General features: G+C 40.0%; 1 protein-coding gene and 2 long non-coding RNA genes across 3 annotated transcripts in view; 1 reads left to right on the top strand and 2 right to left on the bottom strand.

Annotated features, from left to right (window-relative positions):
- Positions 1-3,327: 3,327 nt before the first annotated feature.
- On the top strand, positions 3,328-10,132 carry LOC110017769 (uncharacterized). The gene is made up of 4 exons (XR_013654870.1): positions 3,328-3,466; positions 3,554-3,650; positions 9,750-9,820; positions 9,961-10,132. It is a non-coding gene; the product is annotated as an uncharacterized LOC110017769 (long non-coding RNA).
- On the bottom strand, positions 3,552-3,897 carry LOC144990990 (uncharacterized). The gene is made up of 2 exons (XR_013654871.1): positions 3,753-3,897; positions 3,552-3,674 (listed from the first exon to the last, which is right to left on the bottom strand). It is a non-coding gene; the product is annotated as an uncharacterized LOC144990990 (long non-coding RNA).
- The window catches only part of kiaa1549lb (KIAA1549-like b), a 66,854-nt gene continuing 44,503 nt past the window's right edge, over positions 4,183-26,533 (bottom strand). The window contains exons 8-22 of the mRNA XM_023953517.2: positions 25,958-26,017; positions 24,471-24,622; positions 24,139-24,310; positions 23,520-23,683; positions 23,177-23,212; positions 21,776-21,966; positions 18,158-18,288; positions 17,233-17,357; positions 16,058-16,290; positions 14,486-14,618; positions 11,535-11,900; positions 10,962-11,056; positions 10,243-10,394; positions 9,748-9,899; positions 4,183-7,025 (exon numbers count right to left, since the gene is read on the bottom strand). Coding sequence (XP_023809285.1) covers positions 6,759-7,025; positions 9,748-9,899; positions 10,243-10,394; positions 10,962-11,056; positions 11,535-11,900; positions 14,486-14,618; positions 16,058-16,290; positions 17,233-17,357; positions 18,158-18,288; positions 21,776-21,966; positions 23,177-23,212; positions 23,520-23,683; positions 24,139-24,310; positions 24,471-24,622; positions 25,958-26,017 — 2,429 coding nt within the window. The 3' untranslated portion in view covers positions 4,183-6,758. The remainder of the gene's footprint in view (positions 7,026-9,747; positions 9,900-10,242; positions 10,395-10,961; positions 11,057-11,534; positions 11,901-14,485; positions 14,619-16,057; positions 16,291-17,232; positions 17,358-18,157; positions 18,289-21,775; positions 21,967-23,176; positions 23,213-23,519; positions 23,684-24,138; positions 24,311-24,470; positions 24,623-25,957; positions 26,018-26,533) is intronic.

Genomic DNA, 26,533 nt, shown 5'->3' on the forward strand with positions numbered 1-26,533 from the left:
AGGATGTCAGCTGTTTCGGAGGCGGTGGGTAGCTGAGGAAGGGGAATAAATTGAACAGCCTTAGAGAAGCGATCAATAACGGTAAAGATGACGGTATTGCCTTGGGACGGTGGTAGTCCAGTTACGAAGTCCACGGCGATGTGGGACCAGGGTCGGCTGGGAGTGTGGAGAGGTAGCAGATGACCAGCAGGCGGGGAGTTTGAGGTCTTGGAACGAGCGCAGGTTGTGCAGGCAGCCACATACTCGCGAACATCCTTCATCATGGAGGGCCAGAAAAAACGTTTCTTGAGGAGGTTAAAGGTTCTGTGAACCCCTCCATGGCAGGCAATGCGAGAAGCATGTCCCCATGTGAGTACGTCGGATCTAAGAGAACAGGGTACAAAGAGAGTTCCAGGGGGGCAAGTTACATGATCAGGTTTCTCACCTTGGGCCTGCTGGACCTTTGTTTCAATATCCCAGGTGAGGTTACCCACAAAACAGGTGGTGGGAATAATGGGAGAGTCAGTAGTGGTTTCGATGGAGCTATACTTCCTGGAGAGAGCGTCCGGTTTGATGTTACGACTGCCTGGACGGTAGGTGATTGTAAAGTTGAACCGGTCAAAAAACAGACACCAACGGGCCTGACGGGAGTTGAGTCGTTTAGCGGATCGAAGGTATGCCAGGTTCTTATGGTCCGTCCAGACGATAAATGGTAATTCTGCCCCCTCCAGCCAATGACGCCATTCTTCTAATGCCAGTTTAATTGCCAAAAGTTCACGATTTCCGACATCATAATTTTGCTCAGCGGGAGATAGCTTTCGGGAGTAAAATGCACAAGGCTTGAGTTTGCCGGAGTGATCCTCACGTTGGGAGAGGACTGCCCCTACCCCAGAATCTGATGCGTCAACTTCGACAATGAATTGTTTCTTAACGTCGGGTTGAATTAGGATGGGAGCTGAGACGAAAAGTTCCTTGAGCTTGGCGAAAGCTTTGTCAGCGGCAGGACTCCAAACATAGGGCTTATTGACAGATGTGAGTTGGGTGAGGGGTGAAGCAATGCTACTGTAGTTTCGAATAAAGCGTCTGTAAAAGTTAGCGAAACCCAAAAATTGTTGCAGTTTTTTGTGTGTCTCGGGAATCTCCCATTTGGCGACGGCCTCGATTTTGGATGGGTCCGGCCTAATGCTACCGGCCTCAATAATGTATCCCAGAAAGGTGACAGTAGGTACATGAAATTCACATTTTTCGGACTTAACATACAGTTGATTTTCAAGCAGTCTTTCCAGGACGAGGCGGACATGATGTTCGTGTTCGGTAGGGTTGGTGGAGTAAATGAGGATATCGTCTAGGTAGACAAAGACAAAGCGGTTGAGAAAATCACGTAAAACGTCATTTACCAGTCTTTGGAATACCGCAGGGGCATTGGTGAGGCCGAACGGCATGACGAGGTACTCATAATGGCCTAGCGGTGTTTTAAAGGCAGTTTTCCACTCGTCGCCTTCTCTGATGCGGACCAGGTGGTAAGCATTGCGGAGGTCTAGTTTAGTGAAGATACGAGCCTCCCGGACAGAGTCAAAAACGGAGTTAATTAAGGGAAGGGAGTATTTATCCTTGACCGTGATTTGGTTAAGTTCTCGATAGTCGATGCAGGGCCGCAGAGACTTGTCTTTTTTTTCAACAAAGAAAAACCCTGCACCGGCAGGAGAAGACGAGGGGCGGATGTGACCAGAGGAGAGGGCTTCTTGAATATATTGCTCCATGGCTGTTTTTTCAGGACCGGACAGGTTAAACAGTCTTCCCTTAGGGAGGGTGGCACCACTAAGGAGCTCAATGGAGCAATCATACGGCCTGTGGGGAGGTAACGCGCTAGCTTTAGCTTTACAAAACACGGGCTTGAGATCATGATAGCAAGAGGGGACTTTGGACAGGTCGACATTATTTATCTCGCCAGAGGAGGTGGTGGTAGTCGGCGGAATAGCAGAGTGTAAACAATTGGCCATACAGTAAGTGCTCCAGTTAGTAATGCGGAGGGTAGACCAATCGATGTGGGGGTTGTGCAGATGTAACCATGAAAACCCCAGAATGATAGGAGTTTGTGGCGATTGGGTAACAAAAAATCTTATGTATTCACGATGGTTACCGGAAGTAAGAGCTAAAATGGGTTTAGTTCGGTGAGTGATACGGGAAAGCTGTTTGCCGCCCAACCCGGCCGCAGTAATAGGATTGCTAAGTGGTTCAGTGGGCAAAGAAAATTGTTTGACAAGGTGCTGGTCAATTAGACTGTGCTCAGCGCCAGAGTCAATGAGGGCCCTGCAATCATGAACTAGCCCATTATGGGATATTTTGACAGGCACAAACAGAAAGACGTTTTCTTTAGTGTTAAAAGAGTCCTTCCCCTGTGACCTGTCGCCTAATGGGGTACTCAGAGGTTTACGGAGCGGGCACTGCGAGACCATGTGATTTGAATGTCCACAATAAAAACATAAACCCTCATACTTGCGTTTTTGTCTCTCTTCTGCTGTCAACTTGGAATGACCCACTTGCATGGGTTCCTCAGTGACGTTTACACAAGGTTCGGGACTAGAACGAGAGGAAACATTCCCCATAGGGGTATGGATGGGTGTGTTGTAAGTTTGCTTACAGTTCTGTTGATTTCTTTCATTTCGACGGGCTCTGAGCCGAATGTCAGACCGGAGGGCTGCAGAGACGAGTTCTTCGAAACTATTTGTTACAGGCTGTGAGCAAAGATGGTCTTTTATAGTTTCGTTCAGTGATTGGTAAAAGATCCCTTTGAGTGCAGTGTCGGGCCAGCCTGCCTCCACTGCCAGGATCCTAAAATCAACGACATGATCACAAACCAAGCGGTTGCGTTGTTGGAGGCTAAGCAACCGTCGGATAGCTTCCTCCTGTTTACGAGGTTGATCAAACACAAGACGGAACTCCTCAATAAAACGGTCAAAAGGCAGGTGAGTGATGGGATGGCTGGCCAGAAATGCTTGAGCCCACTGGAGAGCTTTATTCCGTAATGCAGTGACTATCAGGGTGATTTTGCTATGGTCAGTTTGGTAATACCTTGGTGCTTGTTGAAAAATGAGATTACACTGTAGTAAAAATCCGCCGCAGGCTTTGACATCCCCGTAGAAGGGTTCTGGTTGGAGGCGGAAGTTTTCTGATGACGTGGCGGAAGTAGGAGTGTTGCCGGAAGACGGCGGCTGAGTAAGCGCTGCGGGGGTAGAGACTTTTTCGGTTAGTTCCAAAAAGGTTTGTGTAATACCGTCTAGGCGATGAAGAAGGTCCTGTTGAGCCGAGGACATCTGGGCGAGAGCATCCGCTTCATGACTAAGAATCATTCCTTGCTGCGATATGGCGAAGCGGAGTCCTTCCGGATCAGCTGGGTCGGGCGTTTGGCCAGTTCGTTCTGTCATGGTATGTCTTAACTTGATGGACCCAGATGCTGGAACCCGGAAGAAAACCGAGGAGGCGAGAGGTAAGAGAGACGTATTTTATAATTGGTAAGGAATATAGCTTGAAAGTTCGAAATATGGAGGAATGAGCTAGAGTCCTTGGCTTGAAGGTGCGGCGTGGCCGGAGGGTTTCGGCAGGACGTTTCCAGAACAGCAAGGCAGTTGCGGACGGCGGGACGTGGAACCAGGGAAAACTTCGGTGACCAGGTGAGCACCCGTGGATGTGTAATCCTGTAAGTGAGGCGTAGCAAGATTATCGAGAGGCAGATTAACATGGAACATGATACTAGATTTGACCAGACTAAGCACCGTTGAGGAACAACGAACTGGCGTAGAAGAGAGGCAGTGGATCTCCTTAAGTAGAAGTGGCTTGATGAGATGAGTGAAGTCAGCTGGTCACCGTCAGGAATGGAGCAGAGGAGGAAGGGGGGAGGAGTCTGACAGAGGCACCATGTCATATATATATATATATATATATATATATATACATATTTTTAGCAATGATAATTACATTTTCTAGCTGGTATCTCTCAACTGTCTTGCTTTGAGTCTTTTCCCAAAAGTGAAAGAAAACTGGTTTAGTAGTCATGCTTAAAATACAAGAACGTCTGTATCAAACGGCCCAAACCACATTTACTCCTGAGGATCAACTGGTCAAAAGTGTATCAAAGCAATCTGTGGACATGCGTATGGCTAATGTAATGTGCAAAATTATACAAATAATGATGCATATTGAGTGTTTTTCTAGTCAGATGTTTTATTTCATATAAGTCATTTAGGCTAATATTTCTTTCAGACTCCATCTGCCCCTGTGTTAGATCAGTCAGACAACAAATAGCAAATTCAAGCAGAGGGAAAAAACAGTATATTAGGAAACCAGTCAGGAATACAAACAAGAACAATGATTTTATGTGTATACTGCAGCTCACATTATAGTTCATATTATAGAATGAATCTTTATTTGTTGAGAGAAATAAAACCAGTGAAAATACACTATCTAATGACACAGCTATCAAGCATGAGAATAATTTTTATTTGTTGACAGAAAAAAAAATTCTGAAATGTGCTACACTTCAAAATACGTGGGGGGGCTTTTTTGAGTTAAGAATGTAAAATAAAAATATAAAATTGACAACTCTTGGTGAAGATAAGACTATTTTACAGGGCATAAATACATACAAAATAATTTTAAATAAAAATGCAAAAATTAAATACAGACGTAGTTGTAATAGGGAAAGGTTAAGCCAATTGAATCGGTTAGTCCGTTGTAATGTATTAACTATGCTTGACATTTAAAATGCATTAAGTGCAAAATTCCTGGACTTGGGCCTCTCTTGCATGGGTTTTGCTTTATCCCATAGATGGCAGCACTAGTTATCCAATATGGCAGCGCCCCTGTTTAATTCAAGAAGGGTCCAAGTCCAGAGCCTTTAGTTTGCTAGTACTCTGAAATTATAAAAGTGAGGTGCTTCATATTATAGCATTTGTAAGCTATGAACTGGTGCTAAATCTGGGTAGAGTATTAATCATTTGGTGTAGCCTCTCTTTAAGTTATGCAATTAAAATCATTTCCTGGAAAAACAAACCTCTTGGACTTGGGCCACTTTTGAACTAACCGATTCAATTGTTTAAAGGCTTAAGACTTTCAGGATTGCTAAAGAAGTGATGCTGCTCTGTAAAAAAAGTACCTGGATCAAAAATTACCTCCCTTATACCACAGTCTGGCTTTCCATCATTAATAGATATTTCATCGGCAAAATATTGAATGTGATGTTAAAAAAACCTATAGCAACTATTTGTCAATTCAAACTTACCACAGCACAGCTGCTCCAGACCGACAGAGCAGCATTTATCTGTGGACTTTCCCTTTACGCTGCACAATATCTTCATCAAACCATCCAAATAAATGGTAGTGTTATATGAGAATAAATCCTCTTCCATAAAATATATATTTCTCCAGTTTGCATTGATTTGTGTCTGACAGAAATAACATGGAGCAATTCCGAAACAGCGTTTAAAACAACAAAATAGGTTGACAGTGCCAAACCATTAAGTGCTGCATATTTGTTTAATCTTTTCATTAAAAGTAAGCCTCAAAAACTGTGTATTTATTTATCTTCCATTGAATAAATCTCATCTGCTTAATTCATATATGAAGAATTCTTCACAAAAGATTTACTTCAAATTTCATTCTTATTCAGCTTACCTGTTTTAAAAAATATTCAATAAACCTGTTTTTACATTTTGTATACAGCTGTCATGAGCTTACATGCGTTTGCTTAGCACCACTGTGGACTCGCATATAAGGCCAGAATTCCACAGGAACATGGGTTCCCATTCATGTCCTTCCCATAAAACTACAGATCAATTTCTTTTTGAGAATGATAAAAAAAAAGACCAACAACCAAGAGAAAACAAAAACAAAATTATTGTGGATTGTTCTATTTGCCTCAAATCATCTCACTACTCAGCATAAAACTGCTGACGTTCACCTATTTGCAGATATTAACCTACTGTACGTAAAATATTTCATTCTGGGCATTTTAAAAAATACTGTAGAGATAAAAGGTGCTACATACATCTGCATTCTTTGCACATACTTCATTATTGCATGATAAAGACTCTTTTAAAAACAAACACAAATGCTCTATCTTTGATACATTACATTATCATAGATGCATCTGAAGATGTGGTTTTGAATTGTTTAGTCAATGGATTAATTTCTAGAAGGTACAGTTGAAACTCTGAATGAAAACCTTTGAAAACCCTTTATGTTTAATGCAAACCTTCAATTTTTGTCAGGCCAACATTGATGTAGCCTGTCTTGTTCAAGCGGATGCTCTAGAAAAAGGAGGTTAAATACACAATGTCCTTAAATTGTACATGCTCATTTACACTGTGATGTAACTATCTGACAGGAAAGATTTGGTCCACTCATTATAATGATATTTTCGTTTTACTCTTATCTGTTGGTGCACAATAAAACAGAAAAAAGAAAGTCTAACACACTTTTTAAAGTTCTTATGGCATTTTTACTCAAAGACAAGTGTGTAATCACTTGAGACATCTTTAATGGAGAATGAAAGTTTTCCAAAAGGTAAAATAAACCTACCCTTTTCAATTAATTCATGAGCTATAGAATACACTAAGGATGTACAATGAAGTGAAGAAGTGGAGGACCAGGTAAAGAAGAGCCATCTGCCTCACAGTACAAATATTAAAAATGAGTCTAAAAGAGTCTCTCTGTCCTTGCAGTTTATTTGGAGACAAAAGCAGAGAGAACCATCTCTTGCTCAAGTGGGAGTGGTTTTAAATCTAGAACTCTGACATGTCGTTTTGCTTTCTTGCCAGCTTAGCCACCTCTTGCCTTATAGCCTGCACGAGTGCAGAGGTGGAGAGGCTGCTCAAGGGTAAGCTGTCCATGTCCTTCAGCACCTGGGGCAGACTCTGCTCTGATATCGTTCTGGGCGCAGTGGGTGACTGCGCCAGCATCTGGTTATACTGTTGCAGTGGAAGCCTGGACGGGCTTCCCTGTGGGTAACGAGGATTAGGAAAAGCCTCAACATACCCAGGTAGAGGAACCTGGAAAAACAGAGCAGAACCGACGTGAAAATCTGTCAACCTTAATCCAGTCATAATTAAGCATGTATGTTGGCTAAAAAGAAATTTGATTAAGGTCAAACTTGCAATTTTCTAAAGTGTTTGTCCAGCAGCAGCACCTGAAGTAAGTGCATGAATAGGAAAGGTGATTTTCACATCTGAGAAAATCAGAGTCATATCTAAGAATTTCTCACTTTAGAAGAAATATTGTACAAATTTGCTAGAGCAAAAATCAAAATGTTCTTAAATATTAGTTTTACTGTAAAACATTTATATTAAAAACAGACATGGAAGAAACACCAGAAAAACAACTTTTTGCAAGCAAAAGCCTCATAAATAAGAAAATATTGCCTATGTAGCATATTACATTTTTATGGAGCCCCTAAAGCAAAGGTATCAGAATCCAGGCCTTGAGGGCTGGTGTTCTACATGTTTTCCAACTAATCTGCCATTGAATCTTCTTATTGACAAAACGCACCTTATCCAGGTAATTAGGAGCAGATAAGGCAGGGTTTTTGGTAAACGGCCGGCCCCTGACGCTTGGAGTTTGAAACCCCTGCTCTAAAGGGACATCAAAGTTAAAAATTGATTTGTCGTGCGCACCAGAAACTTTTTTCATGTGCACCAAAAATTTGTTCTAATTTTACTTTGAGGTACAGTACAGACCAAAAGTTTGGACACACCTTCTCATTCAAAGAGTTTTCTTTATTTTCATGACTATGAAAATTGTAGATTCACACTGAAGGCATCAAAACTGTGGATTAACACATGTGGAATTATATACGTAACAAAAAAGTGTGAAACAACTGAAAATATGTCATATTTTAGGTTCTTCTTAGTCGCCACCTTTTGATTTGATTACTGCTTTGCACACTCTTGGCATTGATCTTGATGAGCTTCAAGATGTAGTCACCTGAAATATTTTTCACGTCACAGGTGTGCCCTGTCACATTTATTAAGTGTGATTTCTTGCCTTATAAATGGGGTTGGGGGTTCTGTTGTGCAGAAGTCAGGTGGATACACAGCTGATAGTCCAACTGAATAGACTGTTAGAATTTGTATTATGGCAAGAAAAAAGCGGCTATTTACAGAAAAACAAGTGGCCGTCATTACTCTAAGGAATGAAGGTCAGTCAGTCCCAAAAATTGGGAAAACTTTGAAAGTGTCCCCAAGTGCAGTCAAAAAAACCATCAAGCGCTACAAAGAAACTGGCTCACATGCGGACCGCCCCAGGAAAGGAAGACCAAGAGTCACCTCTGCTCCGGAGGATAAGTTCATCTGAGTCACCAGCCTCAGAAATGGCAGGTTAACAGCAGCTCAGATTAGAGAGCTGGTCAATGGCACACAGAGTTCTAGCAGCAGACACATATCTACAACAACAGCTCAAAGGAGACTGTGTGAATCAGGCCTTCATGCTAGAATATCTGCTAGGAAACCACTGCTAAAGAAAGGCAACAAGCAGAAGAGACTTGTTTGGGCTAAAGAACACAAGGAATGGACATTAGACCAGTGGAAATCTCTGCTTTGGTCTGATGAGTCCAAATTTGAGATTTTTGATTCCAACCACCGAGTCTTTGTGCGACACAGAAAAGGTGAATGGATGGACTCTACATGCCTGGTTGCCACCATAAAGCATGGAGGAGGAGGTGTGATGGTGTGGGGGTGCTTTGCTGGTGACACTGTTGGGGATTTATTCAAAATTGAAGGCATACTGAACAAGCATAGCTACCACAGCATCCTGCAGCGGCCTGCTATTCCAAGCGGTTTGCGTTTAGTTGGAACATCATTTATTTTTCAACAGTACATTGACCCCAAACACACCTCCAGGCTGTGAAAGGGCTATCTGACCAAGAAGAAGTATGCTGGGGTGCTGCGCCAGATGAGCTGGCCTCCACAGTCACCGGACCTGAACCCAATCGAGATGATTTGGGGTGAGCTGGACCGCAGAGTGAAGGCAAAAAGGCCAAAAAGTGCTAAGCATCTCTGGGAACTCCTTCAAGACTGTTGGAAGACCATTTCAGGTGACTACCTCTTGAAGCTCATCAAGAGAATGCCAAGAGTGTACAAAGCAGCAATCAAAGCAGAAGGTGGCTACTTTGAAGAACCTAGAATATGAAATATTTTCAGTTGATTCACACTTTTTTGTTATGTATATAATTCCACATGTGTTAATTCATAGTTTTGATGCCTTCAGTGTGAATCTACAATTTTCATAGTCATGAAAATAAAGAGAAGTCTTTGCGTGAGAAGGTGTGTCCAAACTTTTGGTCTGTACTATACCTTTAGGGGCTCTATATTTTATGACTCCTCTGTATTTTCAGTCAAATCACATTCTTTTTTATATATAGGTTTATAACCATTTTTTGACATGTGCAAGGGTAGGGTGTGAACATAATTAATGAGAGAAAATGCTAAAATAAAAAATATAAGCGATCATGCATGTTATTTTTTTTTTAATTTTCATCTATATTGTAATAACTGCAATTTTGTTGTATGAAAGCTCATTTTTAACACTTTAAAAAAAGTAAAAGTTTGCAAATATTTCACCAGTCAAAGGTGCAATAAGATAACATTTTATTTTATTTTTTAAAAAAATTTGTCCATATTTATACCGTGAAAATTGCTCTCATTATGTGTTGATTTTCAACCTTTTTATTTTCTCTTTATCAGCCTCCAGAGGCAAAAGCTTAATAAGCTTTCTTACAGAGTCAGCCCACTGTGGGGGGACATCCTCTGGTTCTGGTGGATAGGACATCCAGGACGGACTGTGGTAGGAGGTGGGTGAAGTGGAGACAACATAGTCTGAGTAACCAGGTCTGGCAGCTGGGATCGCATAGACGGCTGTTATTGGGTTTCCTGTTTGAGACAGACAGACACATTATTCACCCATCTTCTTTTTCCACTTTTTCCTGTGCAGGGTCACGGCTGATGCTGGAGCCTGTCATACTACTTCAGGGTAAGAGCAAGAGACATCTAGACAAGATACATTTCACACTTAAAGGGACAATTTAATGTAACAAATCAGTATATGAATGAGGTTTTTGGAAGCCAGAGAAAACCCCAGCATGCACAGGGAAAACATGCAACTCCACAAAGAAAAAGGAAACAGCCAGGATTCAAATAAGGGCCTTCACGCTATGAAGTAACAGCGCTAACCCCTATAATTTCTAACTCTCTTGAAGCACTCCTCTTTTCTTACCTGAGTAGTTTGACACAGGTTGCTCCGCAGTGACAGATGGAAGGGCCGCTCTTGTGGGTGGCCCATATGGGCTGTTCTCATGTTGACCCCTCAATTCAGTGACAGATGTCTCTGCGCTCCTTCCTTTAGGAGGCCCCAAGTCAGAAGTAGAACTAAGTTGAACAGATACAAAAAAAAAGGTTTACAAAAACTAAACTGCTAAAATGCCTTGCCACTAGATGGCAGACTTGTGCCACGTAAAAAAGTGACTACCTGATTAACATTCCTTGCATCACTCTATAAGCTTGTTTTGGATAAAAATCTATGCAAGGACTGAAAGAACCATGGTTAAGGCATGTGACCTAATAGCCTGAAGATGCATTTGAAGATGATGAAACAATGAATTTCTTAGCTGTTTGAGGTACTGAGGACAGATTGTATGTGTTTATTGTTTGCTGCTCTTCCTTGATCTTCTTTCCATCCTCCTCTTCAGCCTAGTAAGTGGAAGGGAACTGCCACATTTTCTCTCTCATTATTATAAAATTTGCTTACTGTTTTTTTACAGGTCATATGACTCTCTGTACAAAGAACTGATTACAAATTCAATCATACCTAAGAGTTTGGACTATTCAATCCAAAATGTTTCAGTCTCATTTAAAGTCTGTTGAAGTGCTTCTGATTGCCCAACTTCTACAATGAAATCAAATACCTGAACTTTTCTTGCATCTGGTCACCCTTACCGTCTCAAAGAGGTCCGGGGTGGGGGGCCAGTGCGAGGTGGTAGAGGGGGAGGAGAGCCAACTGCAATCTCTGGAAGCTGCGTGAAGCGAAAAGCCTTAAAATGACAACAAAAGCCAAGTTTGAAAAAATCAAAGAGGAGGACTGAGCAAGCTCAGTGTGCAGAATCAATGCAGATGGGAACATAGGATGAAAAAAATGAACATGGGATTTTTCTGCACTGGAAAAAATGCTACATATGATCAATCATTTACTATGATCTGTGATATGTTAATCACCATAGCATTTGCAATAGTTATTTACTTTCACTGCAGTTTCTTTAGCACAGCATGTCAACAAGGCGCAACCTTGTGTTTTAAAATAATGTATCTTATTATGTAGACATGGTCCATGTAATTGTGTAAAGTATATGTGGAATCAAGAATAAAATCAGTGTCCAAAACATTGTGTTGTATTTAAAATGGTTCACTTACTTTATAGTTCTTTTGGTTGTTAAAAAGTTCTGTGACATTTTTCTACTGCAGGTAAAACACTTTACACTGTCCAAAAAAAGAACAAAAGAATAACTGACGTACTGGTTTGGGAAGGCTGCACTGATACACATCCACACCGTAAGATGGTACCCACTGAAGCCCCCCGCAGCTCATGGTGCCTGGAGCACTTGTCACTACGTCCGCATAGGAGAAGGGAGGAGACGTGCTGTAGTGATCAGGAAGGGGGTGGTGGTCGTGGGTGTGTCTCCCAGATGTGGAATGTCCCCCTGAAGCCAGACTGAATGCCTCCTCCAGCAGCAGGTGCATCTGCTGCCTCACTTCATCGATGGATGGCTGTGAGCTAAGAGTGGATGTCTCGGAGTGGCCCTTCAAGCCCCGGCCAAACATACATCCTCGCTGTCCTATTAGATGATCGACGTTAGTCTCCTCGATTAGCTCTGGCTCAGTCTGGAACATGAAAACCACACGAGACAGACACAGCTAAAGTGGAACACCAAACACTCTGGTAAACTTTGATGTTTCATTTTACACCATCGATTTGCTTCATATTTTAAGTCAGTCTCCACGTTTAGCCACATATTTAGTTTTTAAACATGGAAACAAATGTATGTGTCAAGAATGCCCTACTTCCTGTGCCATTTGAGAAGCCTAGTGCGCCTCAGAAATCAGGCCCCTTTGAAACAAGGGGCAGTAGAGACTCTGTGGCCACACTAGTTCCTCGTTAAAGCCAAGAGATCCAAAAAGACCCCATGTAGTTTGTAGTTACTGTAGTGACATGAATTTAACAGACAGCTGGCCACAGAGAGTTATTTTCCACATTGAAAGATTAATCCATTGTTGTCTGTGCAACAAATTACTTGAATGTAAAAAGTTTTTATTTAAAACCACAGGTCTTAAACTCCAAGCCTAAAGGATCAGTGATGTCCATAAAAACCTGCCATTGTAGCTTTAATTTTGCAACGCCTGATCCAGGTAAACACCAGCAGGTAGGGAGGGGGTTCTGAAAAACTAGCAGGTGGCTGGTCCTTGACACATTGAGTTTAAACCCCCCTGTTCCAAAGCTGTCATTAAAGATGTAGCATGTATTCAAAATAATTCTGTGTTTTCAGATATCGGTATGGTCATAGCGTCATGACCAATTCACTGCAATGTGACAATTTGAACTTAAGAAAAGCAAGTACTTTTCCAAACACTTAGCAACAGTTAGGTTTTTTGCACTTTTTTCATGACTGCACACTGCAAATAAAAAACATGGTTTTATTTTAACCTAAAAAAACAAACGCCTTTAAGGGCAAAGAATAGTTTTACAATATGGAAACCTTGGGCAATCATACCTTTGGTTTTCTGCTGTTATTGGTCAAATCCCTGGAGGGTTGGAGGGAGTTCACAGAAATATTTTCATATCCAGCTTGGAATGAAAGTGAGTTTAAGTAAAGGTCAGCCCGATGAAAATTTGCAGCACACATGCTCTGATGTCACGGGTGAAAAAGCCAGGCATAAAAGCCCAATTTAACAATTAAGTGAGAAGACACAAAACCAGGAGTATTGAGATGTACATGTCTAAGACAAAACTTTTAAAATCTTTGCTCTTTTAAAATAACCTAGATCTTCAGTTTGCTTTGGTACAGAAAGTCACACTGGATTTGATCTCATTTACAGTGTCTCAAATAGTATCCCTCTCTACCAGCACTTAAAGCATGATATTTATGGAAATTCACTATGTGGCTGCATATGAAGTCTAGTTCATGCGTAAAAACTTATTTCTATGTTAAGCTGAAACTAATATTAGATTTTATTTTATATTATTTTTTTAAATTTGTGTGTCACAGTGCCTTTGCCACCTCTTTCTCATGAGGTGGACAATAGCAGTCGAGGTTCAGCAGGAGCGTAACTTGCAGATACAGTATAATCAAACCGTATTTTGCACAGGAGACCTACAAATTAGGCTTAATTAAGGATGTTAAGATCCCCTCTGTTTGTTCGTATCATAAAGTGGGGACACTTAGGTTACTACAAATTCTTTTTTTACATCTCAAATAGTTATCATACTTGTTAAAACGGATATGCAATATACTGAAGGTTTCTGCCAAAGGGTGGTGGCGAGAGTGAAGAACCTGAACCCTAAACCACACATTATGCGGCTAACAATACAACCAAGCCTTAGGGGCTGCTGTCTGAATATCTCAGTGCTTCAAAGTTAGAAAACATTAAGTACAAAGTACAGTTGTAATTAACGCAGAATCTTCCACAGAGCCGGAAGGATTTATAAAAGGACAAGCATTAAATTCAAAACATGTGTGGATGCAAGGAATCAGTTAAACAATTCATCAAACGAGCCCACAACCATATCCACTCTTTGGGAATCCTGCAGTTTAAGAAGCTTACTACCATTTCTACATTTTTCAATGCAGAGAGCACTGCATTATTATCTTTTTATAAATGACAACCAAACACAATAACAAGTGTTGCTATTTTTTTAGTAGCTATTTTAGGCTTAACAAGTAGAATTTGCTGAGTAAACACAATCACTTTAATCCATAGTTTTCAGTGAAATTTGCTGACACAGGCTGATTGACTTCCTCTCAGGTCCAATAACCTCTATATCTAGCCACATACTAAAGATAATAGATCAATTTTTGAATGTTTCATTGTAAAGTATAATATATTTTAGTTCCAATGAACGCAAAAGCAACAGACATCCGTGGTCTTTAGAATAAGACAAGAGCTATTATTTTGGAGAGTTTGTCAAACAAATGACTGATCATATTTTCACACCAGAATCCCCAACATCCTGGTAGTTTCTGCACCATGCTGCAGGTACTCACAACCTTTCAATCTTTTGGTGGTGAGGTTTTATTTTCATAAACCTGTATTTAGAGGCTTATTACCGAAGAATCTCAACTGGAGCAATACCCATCAGATATTGCTTAACTGTATTCTGAGTGAGATAAATAAGAAAAATTGTTGTAAAACAGTGTTCAATACTTAAATATCTCATTATTAATAGAAGCGATTGATGACTTGTGACTCACATCATAGCCACTGTTACGGATGCCTCTCCTGGGTCTCTCTCTCATTACAAGCAGGTCCATCTCTGTTCCTCCGGGGCTTGGACTACTCAGACTCTGTCTGCTGCGATGGGCTGCGTGGCCTACCTGGGAGTGCCTGTCAATTTGAGTAAAGAGTGGTTTCTGAAAAAGGCAAACCTGAAGTGCAGCAGTTTATTAATTTAATGCTTTTAAATAACTTGCAGTTAAAGAGCACCAAGCAGTAAAAGACAATGACAAAATAGCTGCTATAATAAAGCTTTATAATGTCCCCCCCTGACAGGAACAGAAGAAAAAAGATTAGTTAACATCATAAAAAAAAAGCCTTAGGACACATAAAATATAAATATTAGACATTGGTTCATTTCAAAGGGAATATCATCTGGAAAAAAATAGTTTAAACTAATTCACTCTCTGTAAAATGCATATATTTCGAGGAAACAACACAAAGGTGGATACTTTTGTTTAGGTTTGACGGTGTTTCATAAAATTAATAGTTTAAACATTTTTAAATATGTATTTCTGATTAGTCAACTGTTAGGTGGCCAGGCAGCAACCATAGCCAAAGCAGCATTTCGTTCTTAGACTATAAGAAACGTCTTTTTTTATTTAGTTAAAGAAGTGTGACTAGAGTTTCCAGCATTGTGTCCGAAAGAAACCAGGCACTTCCTTCATTATTATCCTCCCTACAGCCGAACACAGATGCCAACTTCAATTTATGAGATTTCTTTTTCTCAGGCAGGAGCCGGAGACTAGTCAACCCATAGGAGGAGATGGATGAAGAAAAATACACTACAATGTTTTAACAGTAATGTGGTAGGTCTCCACAGCACAAATCACATCACTGAGAAAAGTCAGTAGAGGCGTCAAGTCCATGGGCAAGTGTGAATTTTGAGGAAAATTAAGGGGAAAAAACCTAGACAGCTGTAAATAGCAGTTCACTCACACTGTCCATTCAATTTAGAAAGAATTGAAGAATATTCCAAACCAACAAGTAGAGTCTGTCGGAACAGCCCCTAACAATCCTGTCATTTAAATAAGAAATCGTTTAAATGATAAAATTATTCCCATAAAACAATTTTTTTAGTTAAGATGAAGAAAATGCACAAAGTACATTTTGTATCTTGAAGAGATACCTGTCAGTAACACATATCAATCAGATGTTGGGGAAAAAAGAACACTCTTGGTCTCAGTCTGAAAAAAAGACATCCTGGTATAAGTGCGTGTGTAAAGCAGAATTCTCCAGCATCCTGCCAATCCTCTTATCCCCAAAACAGCAGCACAAGACAGCAGCCGTTTAAATCAGATGGACATGATTCTATCTGCAAACTAAACCAGTAGAAATGCCAACATCAGGAGATGTCAAGTCATGTCTTTGTGGAGGGATTACCGGTGGAGTGCAGAGATGGGCAACTCCAATCTTCTGCCCCTCACCTCAATTGATCATTTTTAGTGTGCAATCTCCTCAAACACCTATTAAGGTATGCATTTCTGTTTCCTTTTAAATTCGGGAGGAAAAAAAACAAATTCCCATGTGCTCATTCAATCTTTTCTCACCTCTTGTGTGATTTCACATAAGTGGATCCCTGCTCATCATCAGGCTCTGGAGGTCTTCCATTCTCACTGGCCCTTATTTCTTCGCCATGGCGTTGTCTCTGCACCATAGCTCCAGCTCCACTACTGTTGCCATTGGCGGATGGGAAGTCATAATAGCCTTTCTTCTTAGCTTTAAGCCTCAGCTTGTTCCTGTAGTGTTCAATGTCTGATTTCTGCTTCAATGCCAAGTTGACCTGAAGGCGGGATAAAGCAGAAAAAGGAAAATGCTACAGAGCATGAAAAGATTACAGCAGAAACAGACAGGTTCTGCTTTCCGCATGTCTTATTCCAATTCTGCCTTGAAAAACATTCAAAGGAATGATCTAATGCTCAGATATTTAGACTGTTGTACATGGAATAGAGACATTAAGGTGGGAAAAAGCTATCTGTGATAACTTAGGTGAAGGAACCACTTATTTTTTTGCATTTTTATGCATTTCTTAAATTTACTGAATATCTGGTGGTTACCCTTCTAAACAACAACATCTAAAATTTAATAACATAGAATTCACTCCAACAGCTGAGTTATATTTAGCTTTCAAGCTTTTTTTGTGCATCTAGCTACCAAGACCAAATTTATTTGTTATACTGTTTGGCGCAGAAGTAATACCTTTTTTGTTGTCTCATTCTCTCCATCTCCCTGTTTACTGCAGAACACCATAATATCACATTGAAATTATTTTATGTCACATTTTAACCTAGTGGGAATTCACCCATGAAAAATTGTGAATCTAGTTTATGACTCTTTGTTATCTGGAGGATGCAAAATGAAAACCTAATTTTAACTAGAATTTTCAATGGAATCCCATACAGACATGACAGCGTGGGCAGATGTGGCCTCAAACAGCTCTGGGTTCCTGCTGTGTGTTGATATTTTGAGAGAATACAGCTGTGGCTAGATTAATCAGTAACATGAAAATCTGCTGAATATTATTGGTTAAAAGCAACAAAGCTGATTGGACTTTTTTATTTTTGCCAATCAAGTGGAAAATTGACCTTAAAAACACCAAATGCCACCAAGCTTTAGACTTTAAAAATAAATGAATTTAAATAAGTGTGAACATGTTTGCAATATGTCATTTCCTATCAGATTAAACTTTGATTTTCTTATATAATGTGTGACTCTAATAATTCACCTCTCCATTTAAAATGACTGAGTCCTGGCTGCGGTTTTTAGAGGCCGGGTGTGAGTAGTTGGTCTGGGTCGCCAAAGGCTTTACGGAGATCAGCTGAAGGGAGCCAGAGGAGGTGTCATACAGGTCTGAAGAAAGTCCACAAAGAGACAACAAAGTTCTTAGTCAAAGTACAAATTCCCCAATCTCTGTCTTAACTCTGCATTCAAACCTGGTAACATTCATTAGGTTTATATTAAAAAAGAAATGAAAAACCTGAGGAAGACAACAGATATAAGGCTGGAGCCGTGAGCCTGTTTGATAAACGAAAGAAACTGTCTTTGCACTTTGATTCTTTATCCAACATCAGGCAAACTTGATTCAGTCTCTATTATCTCTCTATTATTTCTTAACTTTACTCAAATCCAGCCACTACAAAAAACACATTTTGGCAAAGTTCGTCTGACTTACAAGCAGAGTGTCTGACTTAGATGAATCTATCTTACACCCTCAAGAGAAGCGTTTAGCTTCTGAGAACAGAAATTAGGAGGGAGATCATTAAAATATTCTAGGCTTTTTACTTGGAGGAGCAGGAAAAGTGAGGCTTCACATGTTCTTTCTGCATATTATCTGCTGATCATTCCTGCATTGTGTGTGTATTCCTGGGCCACAGCCTCTGGTAGTGTGACATCCTGTATCAAGAGTCTATCTACCTCATGCATATTCATCTGGTCCACCTCTGCTTACTGCTGAGTGGTTACCTTTCTGCCTATAAAAAAGCTGCAGTGCCATGCGTTTGTCTGCAGGTACCTGCAAGCCTGAGAAAATGAGACTTGGGAACTATTTTCACACAGGCAGCGAAAACATTTTTGCCAATTGAAACACCTGACCTTGTCAGCAGTGGAGCAGCAGAGCAAATCATTTGTATTTGCATCTACAAAAGACTCACCATCCCTCTTGTTCGTCTCCTCCTTTTTCAGTTTCTGCTGTGCTGTGACTTTCAGCATCGTCAGGCCCATGCCGGAATTCATCCTTTCTGATTCGTTGCTGATGACGGAACCGTCTTCACTTGGCAACTTGCTGTGGGTAACCATAGCAACAGGAGAGGCGGTAAGCTCTCAGGAAGCAAGGCAAATACTCAGGTTATGTCATCCCTCCCATTTACACGCTCACCCTTCTTTCTCCTCCTGTCTCAAGTGTCCAGTAACCATAATGTATTTTTACCTCGTTTGTCCGCATAGTGAAATAAGAGTGTTATTTAATTCTTCACAACATGCTACGTGTTTTAAGAACACCAGTCAAATCAAGACTACTCAGTCCAGCTTGCAGCTTTGCTGTTAAATCAAAAGGATTTAATAAGCTGCAACTGTTAGCAAACTTTATCAACAGTGAATATATTTTGTGGAATTGCGTGTAAATCCTTTTTCAATGTGAATTTGAAGACATACATTAAAGGGATTGCCTGTTCGTTTTTTGCATTCGTGTCCCGAGTGCAGAATGACTGACTCTTCCATTAACTTCATGCCGCTCTCCTTTCACTGACTTTAAACTGTAGCCGGAATTAGAGCTGATCAAGTCTGGGCTCGACGGCCATGAGGCTGACATCAAAGCATAGTGGTCTACCCCCTCATTGTCTGCTAAAAATGATAACAGCAAAGAGAGTCTGTGGAACAGTGGCCAGCATCCCCAGCTGTAGCGAGACAAGGCTGGAGAGTGCTGGTTACACTCCACACTCACAGCTGAAGGACCATGTCAAGTCATGTGCACAGGTCCTGTTAATGTGAAATGTTGGTGAGATTTTGCACTTGTTTTCAAATGGATATTTAGAACAAATGTTCAAATTAGATACAGAAATGCATATGTCTGAAGGCCCTAAAACAATACTTTATTGGGCTACACCACAAATGAACTGTGCAGAAAAATGTCTACTTGCCCTCATTAGTGTTGATGACAACAACCACAGTTACTTTATGTTTAGTCTAGTATTGTGTGAATAGCATTTAACATTTAGAAAAATAAACTTTAAATTATTATTAAACTCCCTAATATCTTCACTTTTTCATCAAGTCCTTCATGTTCACACCAATGAATGCATCTCATTTCCATGATGATTGGACACATTCTAAGAATTTCATGTAGTCTTTTGTGTATTTTTTATTTATGGTATGCAAAATTAGACATTAAGCAACTTGGTTCTAGTTCTTTAACACACTTTTCACTAATCGAATGCCAGTGGTACAACGATTATAACGTTGCTTCAGGGAGGGAAATTAAGTGCTGTTCTCAAAGTCATAACAGTCCCAATTCTTGCATTTTTACCCACTAAAGTAGGTATAAGAGTTAGTGGAAGGGCCAGAATAAAAACAGTATAGGAACATAATTGAAACACGAATAAAGAAACAAAAGAGATGAGTGAATCTGACAAGAAGCAAATTAGGCAATTGACTTTCCTTCCAACCTAAAAGCTAAGTTAAACATATTTTTACTGATATGTTCACTGTTCCTTCTCAAGTCTAGACAATCTCAGTATGGTTTCTCTGTCTGGTCTTTAAAATACCCAACTAGAGTTGATATTTCTTTGCCTTTCTCCATCCATGTTTAGCACTTTATAAATCTGATTTAACTTTAGTGTTTGACTTCTAAAAGTATGCAACTGGACCAACTGGTAAAAAAAAAAAAAAAAAAAAAAAAAATCACAAATTTTGTTGAGATAATCAGTTATTTTGTATCTGAGTCACACCTTAAGTAAAAATAAAACATTTTGTGATAATGTTTGCATGTGAGTGATAAAAATGAAATATGTCTGGTGTGGCGCCACATATAAGGTTTGCTTTAATTGATTGACCAACTGTTTTTCTAAATTGTTTTTTAATCAAACTTAAAATTGTCTTTCTTGAAACATTTCACGATTCATCCAAGTAAGTTTTTTAGGATGATCTTCCGGTGAAGATCAGAAGATCCACTTATCCATCAGACTGATGAAGCCATTTAGATGAACTGTGAAATGAGTCCAGATGCCATGACTCAACTTTAAGTCAAATGAACAAATGGGAGCCTTCAACAACATTTATTATTTAATCAGAGTGTATTAGACTGAGTTGTACGGTGGCCCAGAAGGGTCACAACACAACACATTAACTTTACACACAACACACTAACTTTACACACAACACACTAACTTTACAACAGAAAGTAATGTCACAGTGAGCTGTGGAGGGAGCATGTTATTGCTACAAGAGAAGCTAGCAGCAGTGTTGCCAGAAACTTTGTCTGTACTACGGTTCTCCTTCCTCTAAACGCACACAATATGAACGCACACTCCTCCCTCCGCTCTGACACCCTCCTCTGTCGCTGCACGCGCGCTCCTCTCCTCTCCTTTTTTCCACTCCGTCCTGTGTGTGCGTGTGTGTTGGGGACTGCACGTGCCTGTGTGAAAAGACGGAGCGGAAAAAAGGAGAGGAGAGGAGCACGCATGCAGCGACATAGGGGGGTGTCAGAGCGGAGGGAGGAGTGTGTGTTCATATTGTGTGTGTTTAGAGGAAGGAGAACCGTAGTAAAGACAAAGTTTCTGGCAACACTGCTGCTAGCTTCTCTTGTAGCAATAACATGCTCCCTCCACAGCTCACTGTGACATTACTTTCTGTTAGGTAGTTAGCTGCTCAGCCCAGTAGAAATTTCAGAATAAAAGCACTTCAATTGCTGCTTTACTTCCGTTGTGAGTTAATGTGTTGTGAGGTAAGTTAATGTGTTGTGTTGTGACCCTTCTGGGCCATGAGTTAATGTGTTGTGTTGTGAGTTAATGTGTTGTGTTGTGAGTTATTGTGTTGTGTTGTGAGTTAATGTGTTGTGAGTTAATGTGTTGTGTTGTGAGTTAATGTGTTGTGTTGTGAGTTATTGTGTTGTGTTGTGAGTTAATGTGTTGTGTTGTGAGTTAATGTGTTGTGTTGTGAGCTATTGTGTTGTGTTGTGAGTTATTGTGTTGTGTGTTAAGTTAATGTGTTGTGTGTAAAGTTAATGTGTTGTGTGTAAAGTTAGTGTGTTGTGTGTAAAGTTAGTTTGTTGTGTATAAAGTTAATGTGTTGTGTATAAAGTTAATGTGTTGTGTGTAAAGTTAGTGTGTTGTGTATAAAGTTAATGTGTTGTGTTGTGACCCTTCTGGGCCACCGTAGAGTTCACTTGGACAGGAACTGCTTTCTTGTTTTGCTTAGAACTAATATGGGCTAATGTGGTTTAATACATTCCAGAGTGGAATTTGTAATTGTTTTAACCTATGTACTTTTGTGCATATGTGATGCACACTTGTGTTTTGGCTGCTGTTTTTGGGGTTCGCAACAGTGATTCATCTGTTTGTGACTCACATAACTAAATCAGCTTTGGTTTTAAGACAGATGCCCTTCCAAATACAATCCTTTGGGACTTGGAACCAACACACAAGTTATGCATCCCTAATGCAACCATTGTTTTAAAACATTATAATGAATTACAGGATTACTTGCATAGATGAGGACTGTTCTTAAAGTGGATTACAGCATTTGGAAGTAGATGGTGGGAGCACCGTCAATGATACCTTTTGTGTTTGTCAGCAGGGAGGCTTTTCTTGCTGGCAGTCCCATCTTGTTGCAGTGCCTTTTCTAGTGACAGTGACGTGTCCCGAATTTGTAAGGACATCACTAATGTATCCTGACTGGCAGGTAACATCTCCTCATCTCCCCCCTGTTGGCCCAAGTGCTGTTTGGCATAGTCAAAGCCCTGGACAGGCTGACGAACCAAAAACACGAAAGTGAGAGACATGACATTTTAATGTTTCTTTTTTTTTTACTCTCAATAAAATTCTGACTTTTACACAAAAATCACAGGAGTCACATCTTTTGACATCTAAGCCATTAAAAAGCCGGACTGGGATTACAGAACTGCAGTGTCTTTAAAAAGATGAGGGCAGATTTAACTACAGCCCCCATCTGAGTTTCTGTCAGAGAAAGATCTCACAGGCGCCACCAACATGATCAAATTTGCAGACTTTTCACTAAACTGCAGAGATGGAAGTCAAAAAAGAAGGAAGGGGGGAAAAATCTATCACTCTCAGCTTGGTAATAGAGAGAAGACAATGGAGGACAGTTCATTTAAGACTTTTAATACAAACACGCACACACGTAAGCTGAAATACTAAGGACTGCTCTCATAAAATTGTCGCTTTTTATCAAACACACTTGGTTTGCTTCAAAGCAGCAAGCCAAAGTGCAAAATCAATCTGAGAAAATCCCCTTAACATCCTCAATGACACTAACATTTTACAGAGAATGAAGGATTTTCATTAAAAGCCATTTAAAAACTATAAGGAACCAGATTGATAAAAGAGATTTCTTTGGAGGAGCATTTTTTCAGAACCTTTGCATGTTTTACCTAAGAAAATTAAAAAACACACACTGAACACTTAGCTCGGATTACAACGCTTGGTTTGTTAGAACACCTGGTGTCTTTCCATATCTGATGGAATTAAGTTGTATCTTTTACAAGACAACATTTGTGTGTTAAACTGCTCTGAAAGTAGATCTTTTTCAGCTTAATGTAGAACATTTCATTGCTTTCCCTTTAATGCAATTCGATTAAAAACGGGTAGTGTGATGTGCTGGGAGTTGCACTCTGCATTTTAATTTATCTACCCTGATTTATTTCAGCTGAGCTGCAACGCAAAGCTGAACCACAGCTATGGGCGTAGAGCTATAGCTTTGATTAGGACACTGTGACAACCTTGAAGCAAAATTTAAAGAAGGCAGAGTCCAGCTTTCCAACATAAGACAGTTTAATCTTTTACATTTTGCCGTCAGCAGACAAATCAGTCAATGTTGTATACAATCAAGTTCGACTGTGAAAGGTTTGCTTATCAACAGCTTTATAGTTTTATTCGACGTCAGCCTTGAAATGGAAAAATGGATTGGTGTAAAGAAAGGTAATAGAAAGAAAAAGATACCTGGTGATAAAAGCCAACGTCTCTTCTGTAAGCCATCTGGAAACAACAAAGATATTTTTTTGCATTTACAGGGATGCATTAGTGACAGATACAAATATTTTAGTTAATCACAGTTGCAAGGAATGACAAATTCAGATTCATCACAAGGTCTAAACACTTCTGCAAAAGAATATATTTTCCATCATCTGTTACTCTCTTTATAATTTTTCCCTGTTTATGTGGTCTGTGATTTGTCAAATCAATTATTAAAACATAACAAATGGTCAAATTTACCAAACATGAAAAAAGATGATTTCACATCTTTTCAAAGCAATTTTAGAAAGACAAAGCAGGAGACAGGTACCTTGGCTCGAGGATTGAGGTTGCCGATGGCATCAGCTTTAAAGTCATTCTTATTCTTTCTGCATAGCACGGCTGTGATGATGATTATAATAAGTAATACCACTGAGATCGGAGCCAGCACTGCGGCTAATATCCAAAGGTTATTAGGCGGGTTCTTAACCACAGCTGGAAGATAAAACACAAATAGTTCTGTTTCACCGTCTTTCCATTTTCTGGGATGAAGCAGAGTCTAGACGCTAAAAGACGATCTACTGGCAGCTTCACTGGAATTATGACAGACAGCCCGCTTTCACGACTGAATCATGTAGCATTCGTCACACCCACACTAAGTGACACAGCTCAGCTTGCTGTATAGCAGGCCTGAATCAGCTTTCGTAGGCAATGATCCAGAAGAGAGTGATGCATGTGTTCACCCTTTCTCCCCTTTCCTGTGCCTCTAAGCACAAGTACTGCACTGCCTCCAGTTTGCAGTACTTGACACTTCACAGAGATTACACAGCTACCTTTTTCTAAATTGACCCTCATCCCAACTCTAGCTTTACTCCCAAAACGGACGGTGAGACATGCACTTTACTGACCATCTGACCCTTCCTAAAAAATAAGCAGAAAGATGGACATACGCTCTGCCTGCAGCTGGACGAAGTAGCCAAGGGTGAGAGCCATGGTTTGAGAATCCACTGTGTTCAAGACCTTTGCAGCTGTAGTGCCCAGTAAGGGGATGCCATTGTGTTGAACGTAGTAGGTCATCTCTGCAGGATTCTTTTGCCCAGAACCTCTGTGGATGCTCACCATCTAGTTGGAAATGACAAGGTCTTTATTTTTTTTGCATGTCACACCTCACAGGATTGGTTGTCATGCAATGTTAGGCTACAAAAAGGGTTTAGAATTAGGACAAATATAGAATTACTTATACAGTAAACAGTTTATAGGCTCATCCATGCCAGTTTGATACCTGGACTGTGTAGCTGCCTACAGTAGTGGCTCGTTTGAAGCGCGTGCCCTGTTGACTCGCCAAAATGAACAGCTCTGCTAGTCGCTGCTCCATCAGACTAGCAAAGCTTTGGTAGTGTCCCTCCAGGCTGACATTATCAACATCCTGTATCACTGCAGATATGTTGATGAAAAGATAATAAGTCAGAACTGTCAAAGGTGACATAAAGTTGCAAATAAAGAGAAAATATGTAAATTTGCATTCCAACTTGTTTTACAATATGAGAAGAAAATCAATAAGATACAGTTTTTGTTTCTTATTTCTGTTTTCAGAATCATAATTGTAAATGTAAAGATTTAATACTTCTGGCTAGTCTACATATTTTTTTTTTGTTTTTTTTGTCGAAGGGATATGGCCAAAGCACATCAAATCTCATGCTTAAAGCAACTCAACTGGTTTCAGTTGATTACAGGAGTAACAGCTCTATACCAAGTTCATCATTCAAACCTTTTATGTGAGGAAATAAAGTTATGCTAGCCTCTAATATTAATCATCTTGTTCTTTAAGGGATACCCAGACTGGGATATTATGTTTGGATTAAGATGACGTCTGAAGGCTACAAGACAAAATGACACATCTTGGTGTCCCAGCAGATGCTTTAGTCCTGCAGGTGATCTCAGACTGTGTTAGACTCAAATTCATAAACAAGAACTTGAGATTTTTAAACTCTTCCTGGCACTGGCCTTCCTCTTACCAAGTTTTTTTCCCATCAAGAATTATATCATCAGACTTAAAAGTTTTAACTTTTATTCTAGCTGCATGGTATCGACAAACATCCTCGATGTCTGCAATTCAGGCAACAGGACTTTATCATCTGTAAAAGACGATGGAACAAAAACTCTCCATCACATGGCTGCTCCAGAAATTTTGTTTAGTAAAAGCGATAAATAGAATAAGTTACAAAATACAGCCAGATTATCCCAGAAATTAAGAATTTTGAATTTCTGCTGTCACATTTGAGGGCTTAGGAGCAACAGAATCCGTCTGAAAGACTCATCTACATTGCTGTACAGTTGAACACCATTGATTTATTGCTCCATCTGAGAATCTGCAGCAATCCATGCACCCTGTAGAGGAAATGCAGTTAAACACTCCTACACACCTAAAGTGTTTGTGTGAAAGAAGACCGATAAGATTGTAAAACATGAGCAAACATATTCAACTTTCCATAAATAGTGATTCAGTTTGCAGGACTTTTTCTGTCAAACACATCCTGCTCACATATATTTTGATCCATGTAGTAATAAAAAGAGAAGTGCTCGCATTTCACCACTTGTTTGATGTGTACACACCAGCAATATATCACTGTAGCAAGGGAGCCATTTAAACAAAACCTCTTTCTTTCTGTCAATGCATCAATTCTGTAACATTGTGACCACAATTTCCAACACCAATGACAACATTTTTTTAAACAGTTGGTAAAGAAATTGGAGAAATGGCACTCCCACCTGTGACCACCCAGAAGTCTCTGGTTGCTATGGATGTGTTCAAATTATGATATTCAAGTGCTGCAAAAAGGAAAAAAAAACTGTTAAAATAGACATCAAGCCTCTCATCTGATGGTTACAATTTATTTATAAATAACGTATCTCTTCGTGATGGATTTGACTGCCAGATATTGTTTCTTGTAAAAAACAATTGTTATAATTGCTCACAGATATTTAGAAAGAGCCAAACAGTCTGTAGGTTGGTTAAATTTTTCTGTGTTAGACATCTCACATTAAAGCCACATTATAACTGAACATAACAGAGCTCTGGTTGACTATTCCTTCTCATCTATTTGCTGCCTGAATAAGCCCTTGTGCTGGAGACTGGTGCAGCAGATCGGGGGAATGCTTTATCGGTGTTCTGTGGAAACCGGCTTGGAGAACTGCACTCTTGGGTGCGACCGGGGAGATGGGTGTGGAGTATGAATGATGGAATGTTCTAGTTGGTGTGCAGCTTCAGGAAAGACAGCAAAAGCAGCAAGTTATCATGAGAACTGGAAGGGCATTTGCTTGAAATTACAAGAAATGAAAGAGAAC

The sequence above is a fragment of the Oryzias latipes genome, chromosome 3 (assembly GCF_053564925.1).
Source record: "Oryzias latipes strain Hd-rR chromosome 3, Olatipes_Hd-rR_3.1".
Classification (NCBI taxonomy): Eukaryota; Metazoa; Chordata; class Actinopteri; order Beloniformes; family Adrianichthyidae; genus Oryzias; species Oryzias latipes.